Source organism: Jaculus jaculus, chromosome 3 (genome assembly GCF_020740685.1).
Source record: "Jaculus jaculus isolate mJacJac1 chromosome 3, mJacJac1.mat.Y.cur, whole genome shotgun sequence".
Taxonomy (NCBI): Eukaryota; Metazoa; Chordata; class Mammalia; order Rodentia; family Dipodidae; genus Jaculus; species Jaculus jaculus.
In genome coordinates, this window is record NC_059104.1 from 164,371,711 (window position 1) to 164,385,536 (window position 13,826).

The 13,826-nt window shown below is 48.0% G+C and overlaps 1 protein-coding gene across 1 annotated transcript in view; it reads left to right on the forward strand.

The window, feature by feature from the left end:
• Nucleotides 1–13,826, forward strand: part of Tenm4 (teneurin transmembrane protein 4) — a 1,065,388-nt gene that overhangs the window by 956,073 nt on the left and 95,489 nt on the right. The window contains 1 exon segment of the mRNA XM_045144966.1: nt 2,338–2,484. Coding sequence (XP_045000901.1) covers nt 2,338–2,484 — 147 coding nt within the window.

Consider the following 13,826-nt stretch of genomic DNA (forward strand, 5'->3'; position numbering starts at 1 on the left):
ATGCAGAGATTAAATGTTCTGCATTTACTGCTAAACTTTCTGGTGCAATCAACTCCCCCAGCCCCCCGCCGCATGCTCAGAGCGCACACACGGCAAATGTTTCTCTTTTTGAATGAAGAGGGCAGCGGCCACACTGACTGGCTACTATGTTGGCCATCTCAAATGGAAGCAAGCATTTCTATTTTCTTTCCTGTGGAACAGGAGCCAACTCCCTAATGTCCTTGACACACTGAGGTCTCAGATTTGGATTGGTCATCTGTTCACTGAGGATCTACCCTGGACCGGGTCTGGGATTGGACAGTCACTGTCACATTTGCTGTCCCATTTAAAAGTAATGAGGCCGGGCGTGGTGGCGCACGCCTTTAATCCCAGCACTTGGGAGGCAGAGGTAGGAGGATTGCCATGAGTTCAAGGCCACCCTGAGATGACAGAGTTAATTCCAGGTCAGCCTGGACCAGAGTGAGACCCTACCTCAAAAAGCCAAAAAAATAAATAAATAAATAAAAGTAATGAGTCAATGGCTGGAGAGATGGCTTAGTGGTTAAGTGCTTGCCTATGAAGCCTAAGGACCCCGGTTCGAGGCTCGATTCCCCAGGACCCACGTTAGCCAGATGCACAAGGGGGCGCACACGTCTGGAGTTGGTTTGCAGTGGCTGGAGGCCCTGGCGCACCCATTTTCTCTCTCTCTCTCTCTCTCTCTCTCTCTCTCTCTCTCTCTCTCTATCAGCCTCATTCTCTCTCTGTCTGTTGCTCTCAAATAACTAAAACAGAAAAAATTTTTAAAAGAAAAGATAATAATAATGAGTCAATTTTCCCTCAATTCATGTCAGAATGGTGAGTTTGCAGCCATATCTCTAGCTGCTCGCTGCTCATATTAAAACAAGCTAAGCCGTCTAGCTGGAAGAGTTCTTTTACATCTGTGCCTCCCCTGGAGACCAGGCAAGGGCAGAGAGGAGGACGCCATGCTGCGGACAGGCAGAGTTTGAATGATAGCCACTCAGAGGAGAGGGTTGCAGTTCTGTTAAGATAACAACCTGAAGTGGAAACCAGGTAGTAGAGTTAGAAGCAAAAGTGATCCGTGACACATAACAAACACTCGGGTTTCTAAACCATAGACTTTGAGGGGTTTGAAAAGGCAGTAATCAAAACCCTGTAATTGGGGACGTGGGGACAGGAGGCTCCCCGGAGCTCACGGGCCACATAGTCTAGTCTAATTGAAGAGCTCAGGGACAATGAGAAATTCACATGTACACACTCACGCACACTTTTTAAAACAAAAAGCCCGTAAATCCTCTGGAGAAGTAACAAAAACTTCCCACCTTATCATGTGGTCAGAGCAAAAGCAAGGCCCAGCAGCTAAAGGCACTTGCTTGAAGAACGGAATGAGTCCGAGCATTGGCCTTGTCCTTCTTGAGGAAGTCGTCCGCACTCAGACGGTGACACCTGTGTCCGTCCCCGCCATGGCACTTATGTCTCCCTCTGAGCACTTTGTAAGCAATGTTTTGTTGTTGTTTATACAAATTTGTGTCCTTTGGGAGGGCTGCCTGCTCCTCAAGAACGCCCTTTGGTCTGATTCATCTCCATCGCTCTCATGCTAGCCCAGAGAAGAAGCATGATAAATCACAAGCAGACAGACACACGGATGCGCAGCCTGTCCTGCACCTTTACGCTCACAGAGAGCACAGGTTTGTCTGTCTTGTGACAGTTCTCGGAGCTCCTTTGGGTACAGAGTCCTCTTCAAAGAGTAACATAGACAGGATGATAAGAAAAACTGAGCCCTCTTCTTCAAAGCCAAGACAGTTGTCTGGGAGAAAATAGGACCAAATAAATGAAAAGCCTAAAGTTCAATAAAATTGACCAAATAACAAGAGTTGAAAAAAGTGCAGCCCTTTAAAGCCATGTCCAGAAGTGCCAAGGGACAGGAAAGAGAGAGAGAGATTGCCTTTGCTCCAGACAGCTTCCAGAGACAAGGGGAGTGCAGAGAAAATGAGCAAGGAGCAAGAATGGGCGGAAGGCTCCCCTGGTCACATTCTGGCAAACCTGTTCACTGACCCCAGCTCAGAATCCTGGTCACCTGTGAAATGGGGAGTGTAATGCAGGAGGTGTTGCTGTCGGACCTGCCACTTCTGGTCGAGCCCTTAGCCAGTCCCTTTGCCTGGCAACTGCCTTCTCTTTAAAGTGACAACTTCTAATGGTACCTGCCTCCCAGGTGCTGTGTGCCTTTGGGACGCTGACAGCCTCATGTGAAAGCATCACGTACGTCACAGGTAGGGTGTGGACGCAGAGGCGGTAGGCAGTGGTGGGCACCGGCCCTCGACTCTGGGTTTTGTCTTGCAGAGGGCTGTCCTGGCTTATGCAACGGCAATGGCAGGTGCACACTGGACCTGAACGGGTGGCACTGCGTCTGCCAGCTGGGCTGGAGAGGAGCCGGCTGTGACACATCCATGGAAACCGCCTGTGGAGACAGCAAAGACAACGATGGAGGTAAGGCTCTGGCACCTGCAGGCCATGGGCAGCTCCAAGGGGGCATGGCACAGAGGGGAGGGTAAGAACTGCTGAGTTAAAAGGACAGTGAAGCCCATTGTCCAGAGTCAGGGGGCCTCGGGACACAGAAAACTGTACCCGTGGCCCAAAGCATGAATGCTGTCATGGGTGGTTGCATTTGGGCTCATTAAAATTAACTCATGTAAATGAAATTAATTGGCATTCAGCAGCCTGCAGAGAAAAGTCTTCAGCTAATCCCATGGTGGAATGATTGCCTGGCCAAGGTATGAACTCTCATTCACTGAAGGGGGTAAGAAGAGGCCATCTGATTCTATGTCCCAGAAGGTGCAGGGGTATGCCTCTGTACTTATCTGAAGAAAGTCAGGGTCTCTTCTCTGATTCTGAAGATCACCCTTCCCAAGTACACCAGGTGATACTTTACTCCCATATCCTCTCATCCCTGCAGGTTTGTGGTAGACATTTCCTTTGCTTTTGCTTTCTTTTTTATTTTTTCAGTGCTAGACAGTCAAACCCCAAGGGAAGAGCAGCTAGTCCCTGTTAGCTAAAAATGAAAAGACCTGTGTTCTGATTCCAGCTCTGACTTTGACTTTGCATTTATATACAAGCTGCTTGATGTTTCCTGGCCTTACTCTCCCTGATGATAAAATGAGGCAACTGGACCACAAGGACCATTTCAGTCCTTATAGCAGTTTTGAAATATGTTTTATTTATTTGCACAGAAAGAGAAAGAGAAAGAGAGAGAATGAGCATGCAGGCAGGGCTTCCTGCCACTTCAAAGGGACTCCAGATTCATGTGCCACTTTGTGCATCTGGCTTTACATGGCTACTGGGGACTTGAACCTGGGCCATCAGGCTTTGCAAGCAAGTGTTTTTAACCACTGAGCAATTTCTCCAGCCCCCTAATAGCAGTTTTAGAGTTAACCTTTCTTTTTCGGTTATGTAAACTTGCATAAGACAACCATAATGGGCTCCACATTTCTACCTGGGAAATGCCCAATTCTACCAACCTTGGGACATTATTGGAAGAAAGAAAAGATAGACGTGAAAAACAATCAGATCTAATTATAGCCAAATAGCTGGTCCCACCAACACATTTATATAGCTCCCTTTGATTTCAACCAAGCACAGTTGGTAATCAGCAAACTAGAAACCCAGCATCCAAACCTTTGGAAATATCCTATAGCATGTTTCTAAAAAATCTCACTGGCCAAGTATATGATATTGGGGGTCACTGGTTCATTTGCCTTGAGTGGACTCTGGCAGCCTGAAGTGGTTGTTTCAGACCACTGGTCTTTGTGTGAGCCTCCCTTCAGCCCTTTTGCCCACTGTCTGGATCTAGGAGGCAGCCAGGCTCCCCGACCCCTGGTATAGGTCCAGGGAAGTCAGTGTCAACAAGGTGCCTAGTGGGTCTTGGTTGCTGGGCACAGTAAGCGCTGGTCTCCTTCTGAGGCCTCGCAGCATTGGCGTGCCCTTGAATCACGCTGGACTTGGGAAGTGTGTTGGTCCTATGCTGCTTGAACATCCAGAGACTGTGTTAGAGGATCAGGCCTCCTGGTGCACATGAGTAAGTCCCATCTATCCTCCCAAAACTCAAATGAGGGAGAAAGACCCAAGACTGAGTGCTAATGGACTGTGCTAAGTGCGATGACAGGGTTGTATGTTAGTTGCCTCTGTGGGACTAGGAAAACATTCATCAGGAAGGTGATGCTAGGAAAGGAAGGAGCTTTCTGGGAAGGAAAGGGCTTTCCATTCAAAGAGAACGTCATGGGGGAAAGCAGCATGAAGCAGGGCGGGGTACCAGCATCCCCGTCTTCATGTAAGATCGAGTGATCACACTCGCTCTTCATGGAAAGCAGAGGTCAGCCTAGATCCGCTGCATGATCTCCTCGCAGCTACTCCGCATTGCCTGTGTGGGTGCAAAGCCATGACGAACAGTAACACTCGTGGGACAGAAAGGAGAGGGACGGGAGCCACACCATGAAGTCATTCCCTCCTCTAGAGTCCAGGATTTTGGCCCAAGCTCTCAAACAGCTGTTGAACATCTGGGCAGCAAAAGCACTGAACATCTTTCGTGGAATGTTCAGAGAGAGAGAGAGAGAGAGTACATACTTCTCCCAACACGTGTGCAAGAATAGATTACAGAACATGGTTCATTTGTTCCTGTCCATGAAATGCAGCACCGTAAATAGTCTGAGCCTTGCTTCAGAGACAGCGCCCAGCCCCGGAGATCACCAGTATGTACAGGGAGCCTAGGCACACAGTAGCCTCAGGCCCCACCGCTTTGACAAGAGAGTTTCTTACTGTAGGACATGATCCGGGTCTCAAGGGCAGGGAACCTCCTGCAGCCACTGTCAGTGGCGAGCCGGCAAGAGAACAGCCAGCGAGACCCCAGATCTAGGAGGATGTACCTCATGCAATTTCCGCAGCATATCCTGTTCAAAAGTGCCCTGGTGCAGGTTCACGCACTTAGCTCCAGAAATATCCACTGAGCATCAGACCTTGTCCTGGATATGGGGACTTCAGAGATAAATAGGACAAGTCTCTGCCCCTGTGAGGGTTCTAATCTAAAAAGAGATAAATAGGAGGTAATGATCATTCAGTGAATCACTACTATGATAAAGAGCACCCATCCATCCAGCTGATACTGTTTATGCATGTGTGTGTGTCCCCCCCAGCCCCCCGTGGGGACCAAGATGTGACCTCCCGTTCATTCAGGAAGACCTCTTATGAGTCACCATGATCAGAGATACAAGCATCTGGGGGGGATGGATTGTCCAGTCTTTGACATACTCTAACTGGAAAGTGAGGCAACTTCTCACTGTCTCACTGCATTCAGGGGGACATCCACTGCGGGGCAGAGCTCATTCCCACGGGCCCTGCGTCACCGTGGGCTTTGCCCAGGCAGAGACAGTTTAGTGGAAGAAGCCAGGCCAGCTACGCAAAGAGCGCAGACACGGCACTGTCTCCACAGCAATCAAGTGCACAAGCGTCAGGCTCCTGCTCCTGACCAGGCACCATGCTCCTTTCTGAAGGGCTCTAAGGACCACTGAGCATGACCCACTCTTTCTCCCTCCAGGAAACTCATAGTCATCGGAAGAAATTTTTATCCGTATGACTGGACCTAAGAGAGGCAGGATGAAGTCAGTATGTCAGCCATGACGGGGGGATGTAGTCCAATCCCAGATAAATAATTGAGGACGGGAGGAAATAGTGTCAGAGTCCCACTGAGCAGTTGGTTGGTTGCGGCAGAAATGACTCAGAGGCTTGGAGAAGGACTTAGAAGCTTCATGTTGAAGAACAGAACTAGACGGGACACGAGAGAAACGTCAGCGTCTTCCTTCCCCTCCCTTGCGTGGTGCAGGCAAAGAAACTAGAGCCACGGACGGGATGGGGTTCATACACCTCATGGTCATTAGCTTGGCCTAGAGCAGGACTACAGGCTGGAGCCATTGCTTGTGGCTTGTATACCTAGAGCATTTCACCAGGGCTCCTCCTCCTCCTCGACACACAATGAGCGCTTCCCCTGAACTGCACAGGTTCTGGCAATGCCAGAAGCCTACTAGAGCGTGATAACAACTCTATTGTCATCGACAGTTTGTGCACCCACACAACACTGCAAGGACAGGGGTGCCATTGTTCCTTACTCTCTGTCTAGAAGAGGTAACAGAGGTCTAGCTAGCGGTCTGCTCAGGTCACACCCCTGTCCAGGGGCAATCTGCTGGGCTCTGTAAAGGCCACATGACAACCTTTTTTCTTGCATCCAGACTTCAGGTCAGGCTCACTTGTAATCTACTGTGGCCCTTCAAGTTACCTGAGAACTCCCATTTCCTTTCCTCTCCTAACTTGCCAGGCACAAAGCAAACCTTTTTAGAATCAAACTTGAATTTCAAGGTTCATTAAGAATGCCGTTGCAATGTTTTTCAGCTGTGAGACCAAAAGAAAAGCGGTTATACAATATGGTTGAGCTGGGAGCAGCTTTATTGGTTTGTTTTTGTTTCCACATAGAGCTGTTTTCTCGATTGAAAACTGGAAAGCATCCTCAGCGTGACTAGGGAGCTGCCTGTCGGCTGCTCCCCAGTGAGGATGATCTGGGCCACGTCTCCTGCCTTACATTTCGCCCTAGGGAATGAGGGGCTGAGAGGGACCATGGGGGTAGGCAGGGCTCTGACAGCCACTCAGTGCCAAGTTCACAGCACACCCCTGAGGAGCCCTTTGAGAAATGATACTACGCCCTTCATGCGCAGTGAACAGGAGGCTGTTTATCTAATAGTGATGACAAGCTAAGAGTGATACCGCCTATGGTGCGGCGTTACAGAAAAAAAAAGTTCTCTTTCTGTTCCTTTCTACCTACAATCACAGATCATGATGTTTACCATAAAATATTTATATATAATCATTTTTTAAATTGGAATTTTTCTCTGTGAAATTTTATGTTCTACTTTTTATGTAAGGCTATGCTACATTTTTTTATGTGCTGGTGATTTTGACCATTTTATTTTCTATATTAAAAATGTATATTCCAAAAAAAAGTATATTCCAAACAGAACATGGTGACTCACACCTGTATTCCCTACACTTGGGGTCTCGAGCTTAAGGCCAGCCTGGGTTACAAAATAAGATACAGTCTCAGAAAGAAAAAAGTATTCCAAACTGTTACACCTTTATTAGTATAATAAAAAGGGGTGTTGGGAGCTGGAGAGATGGCTTAGTGGTTCAGGTGCTTGCCTGCAAAGGCAAAGGACCCAGGTTTGACTCCCCAGTACCCACATAAGCCAGATGCACAAGACGGTGCATACACCTGGAGTTTGCAGCAGCTAAAAGCCCTGGCGTACCCATTATCCCTCCCCCCCCATGTGCTTCTATCTCTCTCTATCTCTTTCTTAAATAAATAAAGTAAATGAATCATTTTTTTATAAAATAAAGGAGGGTTGGGAAGATAGCACAGTCAGTAAATAAAGTGCTTGCCTTGCAAGCATGAGGACCCGAGTTCAATCCCTAGAACACACATTTAAAAAGAGTACTGGATTGCTCAGTGGTTAAACGCACTTGCTCCACAAGCCTCCCGACATGAGTTTGGATTCCCAGCACCCATGTAAAACCAGTCGTAAAGTGGTGCGCATGTCTACACTCCCAACATGCCAACAGCAGTGGAGGCAGAGTCAGGAAAATTCTGGAGCCCCAGAGCCAGCTAGTCTGGCCTTTCCACAGCAAACAGCCCAAGAGAGACCCTGTCTCAAGCAAGATGGAAGCAGAAGACAACACCCTAAGGTTAGCCTCTGACTTCCACATACATGCTGTGGCATGCATGTACCCATGCACACATACACGGCATACAGAAATTACCCATACACACACACACACATACAACAATAATAATAAAAACCAGAATGGTGGCAAACACTTGTAATGGCAGCACTGGAGGTTTCCTGACCAGCCAGTCTAGCCTACTTCGTAAGCTCCAGGCTAGTGAGAGACCCTGACTCAAAAAAAAGAGTGGACAGTGCCCAAGGAGCCACACCCAGGCTGTCCTCTGGCCTCCACATGCATGTACACCCATATACACGTGTGCACTGGCACACACATGAACACACACACATCACAGCGAGTCAAATATGCATAGTAACCATAATCTAAAGAGCCGTCCTCATGAACTTTCAGGCAGAGTTTGCATCCAGGGATACTGATCTCAGAGCTGAAATGATTTGCCCAAACCCACACAGTGGATCGGAGGGAGAGCTACCCTAGCTGGGAGCTGTTTGTAAAGAGGATGCAAGAGTAAAACTCCACTGGAATTTAAATGCCAGATCTTCTTTGATAAAGCTTCTTTAGGCAGCTTCAAGGTATGATAATCTCTTTGGATGCTCTTCGCCCCACAAAAGACAATCGTGGGTGGCAATACACACAGTTGAGAGATGCGGCCCAGAAGGAGAAATTTCAAGAAGCCCCGAGAACAATGCGTCCATCCTCCCTTCTCCTCCCCATCTCCCACGGCAGGAATGAAGCATTCACATAAAGCCCCAGAATTTGGTCACCCTTCAGACAATCTCTAAACCACATTTCTCATGATAAGAGACAAGAGAGAAATTGACCTTTAAAAATCTTGTGTTCCAAGGAGCAGATAAAGATTTTGCAAGCCTTCTGAAAGGAGGCTCAGAATTTATTACAGCACATGACAAAAACTTCTCCCAGATGTGTAAAGAAAGGGGAGGCCCGTTCTGCCCCTCCTCCCCAAGGCCTCCCCGAGGCTGCTCACGGCCTGTTGTGAGACCGTTCTGGGTCCAGCCTGCAGACAACAGGGAGCTGAGGGTAGGAAGAGGAAATCTGCAGAGACACTGACGGGCTTGCTATGCCCTGCCACGCAGCCGTCACATTAAGGAATCGTGGGAACGGCCACATAAAGTGTTTTCTAGCTGCATATCCTTAGCCATCCTTGGCGTCTACATGTAGGCATTATCTCCTGCAGGACATATCCCACCTTGGTCCCCACGCTGTGGGCTTCCACTGAATGTCCCTGTCTGTTGTCATTTACAGTCGTCACTGTCTGATGACCTGTTGTACTAAATCGCCTGTGGGGCCAAGAATGTCTTATTCCTGCACACCTAGAGCCTAGCACAGAGCCTGTTGGGTGCTAGGTGAACCCAGAAGGCTTGTCCTGTGCCTCACTCCCTGGAGAGTGGCGCCTCTTCCTTCATGGAATGGCTTCCATCACAGCTCCTGACCTCCTCGGGCCTTGTCAAATGGATTGAGCTGTTAAGCTTGGGAAGCTCACATAATCGCTCACGAATTTGTTCATTCATACGGAAAACAGGCCGCTGACCTACGCGAGGTGCTGTGCTATGCGTGTGTGACGCAGAATGAGCCAAGTCAGTTCCTGTCCCCGGTGCAGTGGGACCAGAGACACGGGGAACCAGAATGTCTGAAGCATTGATCCCGAGTTGTAAACTGTGGAATGCGCCTAACATCCAGCTCTGCCACCTCACTAGTAGCATGACAGTGGTGACATCGCTAACCCGAGCCTCGGATCAGTGTCCTCATTTGTAAAAATGAGCAAGTTTGGGCCTGGGAGGTGGCTCAGTGGATAAAGTGCTTTGCACAGAAGCATGAGTTACCTGAGTCCTTATCCCCAGAACCCACGTAAAAGCCAGGCATGAAGGCTGCAGAAATTGCTTAGCAGTTAAGGCACTTACCTTTGAAACCTAAGTACCCAGGTTCGATTCCCAGTACCCACGTAAGCCAGCTGCACAAGGTGGCACATGTGTCTAGAATTTGTTTGCAGTGGCTAGAGGTCCTGGTGTGCCCATTTCTCTCTCTCTCTCTCTCTCATAATAATAATAATAATAATAATAATAATAATAATATTAAAAGCTAGGCATGGCAGCATTCACCCATAATCCCAGAGCTAGGAAGACGGATGGGAGAATCCCTGGAACTTGCTAACTAGCTAGTCTAACCAAGCTGGTGACCTCCAGGTTCAGTGACAGACTCTTTCCCAAAGACATAAGGTAAAGACCCATTGAGGAAGATACCTGACATCGACCTCTGGCCTCCACAGGCATCCACACATACGTGTACCTACACACCCATCACCGAGAGAAGACAATTGAGATGAGGATTGCTCAGTCACTCCCTTTAGTGAATGTCTCATGAGCACCTTTGGTTTTCCGCGGAAGTCACAGCAGGCCAGCTAGGGGGCAGCTGGTGGCATGGGAAGGTTGTGGGTGATTAGGAGGCTGGCATCCAAGAGGCTGCTCCCTTCACCCTCTGGCTCAGGGAGAACACTGGCCAGGAAAAGAGAAACTTGTCACCAGTTCCCATTCCTAGTTGGCAGATATTAGGGTCACGTAGCAAAAGGGAAGCCATTTCTAGCCAGGACTACAGCTGCGCTTACAGATCAGGAGCATGTGGCCAAAGGAAGACTTCATCCGTGTCTGGTCCCCAGCCTCTGTCCTCAGAGCTCTAGGAATAGCCACTGCAAGTGGACGAGACTAACCCTTGCTTCAGCGCATGGGCCTTCGCGCTCCATAACCTAGGGGCCTCTCGGCAGTCCTGGCAGGGCCTCTCACGTAGGGTTTGCATGAGCGCACTGCAGCCCAGGCCTGCTCAGGCCTGGCAGCCAGGATGACAGAGCCTGGGGGGGGGCTTTGGTCTTGTCCTCTCCTTGCAGTTCTCCAAGTCACGTGACACTCGCCTGCAGGGTAGGCGCCCAGTGGATCTGCGAGATGTCTGCGCAGCTTTTGAGCATCCAGGGCTTCAAGCTGAAGGTCAGGAGTGCATGAGCCACCTTGCAATAGTTCAGTTAGTTCCCCAGAGACCCTAGTCTTTTTTTAAAATCCCTATTATGGCTTTTTTGGGGGGTACTCTCTCTCCATTTCCTTTGTTCCATCCCTCCACTCTCATCTGAGGTCACCCCTAAATATGGCACTGCTGCCCCCTCCTAACCTCCAGGAGCTTGAATGGCCTTTTTCACCTCTGCTTCTGTCCCTCTTCACCTTCACCAAGTAAGCAAGTGGGGTTTCATAACCTCAAAGAAAAAGAAAAAAATGTAATTTCCCAAACCATAGGGGTCTCTAGTTCAGGAAGGCCTTACTTAAAATTTGAAGGAAGTTGAGGGAAACACTCCCTATTTTCTTGACTTCTTCTGCAGTGATAAGTGGGTGTTTCTAAATGGGAACAGCAAACATGTGAGACGTAGACAATTAAACATTAGGACTCTGTGTGTGATGTAGCTGGCTAAATTGTGAGGTGATGGGAAAATGTAAATGTTTCCAAATCAGAGGATCCCAAAATTATGTATTGATGTCTTTCTATCCCAGAAGTTAGTTTTCTGCCCTCAAAGCATATCTTCTCCTGACACATGTCTTCTAAAATTTGTCCTGCCTAAGAAAATTGAACTATGAAGGAGTCTCCCTCACCTTAGAACGGCCATACTCACTATTACAGGCTGGCATGGGCTGCACTTGAAAATATATAGCAGGCTTTGCACAAACGCTGGTCGTGTAAAAGGCAACTTTTGAAAAGAATTTGTGGGCCCTACTCATTTCAAAATATGCATCTCACTTAAATATGACTATCTATTGGTGGCAGTTTTGCCCACATCTAAAGCTTAGAAAGTAGCGGTTAGGCTATTTGGAAGTGTCCACACAGCAAGGAGTTCCTAGCCCGGCATTAAGCTCACCAGGCTCACAGGGAGAACTTCCACAGTCCCAGGGTTTCTGGCAAAAGTGCAGATTGTGTGATATCTCCATTTCAGAGACCCAATTTGTAAGTGCCCTGGGATCTCTACTCCCTAAACTTGTAGGGTAACTATAATCAGGTTTATCCAGAAACCAAACTGCGCCCTGAAGGCTGCCTGGGATGTGTGCAGAGGAAGGGTCAGAGAAGACCCAAATGGCACCTGGACACCAGCTCAGGGGAAGCGTCTGGCCTGGAGCCACTGGCAACTACCTTTTGCTGGGACCTTACTTAACTAAGTCTTGTCCCCTCCCTCTCTGATCTTGCAGCACCTCTGGGCAGTGAGCTGCATGGGGGTTCATTTGGCAGATGGAAAGAAAGTCGAGATTGTTAGCTGAGGTGCTTCTTTCCAGCAAGATGCCCAACTCGGTCATCGCAACACCCCACTGAATTTATTTTTAAAACCCAGCAAAGAAGAAAATGGGGTTGGAGTTCTGGGTACAAGAAGGGGGATGGAATTTAAAGTGGGGGTAGGGCATGCTCACAGTGTCACAGTGCAGCTGACAGCCATAGGAAGCTGGGGGCCTCAAATGCCAGAACTAAAAACACATGCCTGCTAGGCCCGAAGGCTGGCCCTGAGGACCTCCTCCCTCTTTCCTGTGCTAAGGCATAGAGCAAATGTCTACCACGAGAGGTGGAGCTTACACCATAAGGTCTTGAAATCCAACCTTACATGCCAGAGTAGTAACCCCAAGCTTCATCTAGAAAGCAGCCCCAGACTAGTGATGGTCCTAATGAGGCAGCACCAGAAGCCACTCGAGAGGTTAGGTTGGCCAGGGAAGATGACCAGTCAGAAGTACAGAACACACAGGACAGGGTTGACCATAAGCCAGGGTTAATGGCTATAGCATACGAAAGGACTGCCCCTTCCAAAAACTTAACATAAAAGAGACCTTGACATAAATAAGCTTTTATGTGACTTAAGAAATAAAATGATGTATAAAACTATAAGGATGGAACAAAGCGCTATCAGGAAAGAAACAGGCAGATTTTGAAAAGTTCCACAGAGACCATCCAGAAATCTTAAAAGTAAGGTAATTTAAATTAATGACCCAAAGGACAAATTAAACAGCAGACCAGATACAAATGAAGGGAAAATAAGTGAAGTAGAATAGAGAACTGAGGAAATAAATCAGAATGAAACACAAGTTAAACGATGGAAATTAAGAAAGACATTGAAAGGCATAAAATACAGAAGACCCTTTAAACACTTCTTAGTATTCCTAGAAAAAAAAGGTGAAGAATAAAGGAAAGGAACATTCAAAGTTCTGGTAGCAGAACTTTCCTGAATTCATAAATGACATGAATGATATAACATTTACTGTGAAGAATACATGCTGAGTCCCAGTCTTAGTGATGAATGATCAGACTACAAGTTTTTGGAAAACTCTGTCTTATTGTCACAAGACACCTAAGGGAAGCTTGGTAAAACTTCATGCCAGGCAACGGAGGCAGGCAGATTCGGGAGACTGAGGACTAGAGAAGCTTTCTTTGTGTCTATTTGTAGCTGAATAAACAGGTTAAGGAAGTCAAACAACTTGTCCAAGGTCACACAGCTCACATGGTAATTGAGTCCAGGGATTTGACCAGAGAGAAATTCTCTTAAATACTGTTCATTCTGCCACGAAAAGTAGCATAGAAAGGATGGATGCAGTAGGATTTTTTTTTAACCTAAAGAACTAGCTCCCACAAGAACATTCCATACCTCGTACAGAACTGAGTTCAAGCCCATCCTGAGCTAGCTTCTTCATCTGCTTTCTCTGTGGCCTACACCAGGTTAACTTAACCACCCCAAGCCTCTGGTTCTTTCGCTCAGACATAGCAGTGATGACGGTGGCTGCGTCCCAGGGTTCGGGGCATCCTTGTAAAGTGTTTAACCCAGTGCCTGGCCCTCGGTCATTGCTAGGTCATTGCTAGGATTGACCACCTTCATCGGTGTCATATAGACGCTGATGAGGCCCCCCCCCATCATTCCTGGCTCACTTCCCCCAGGGCTGGAGAGCAGACACATCCCTCCCCAGCAGGAAGCAGTTCCTACCAGGTGCCACGAAGCAGAGTGTTTATACAGAGGTAAAAGACTGGCTTTCCAG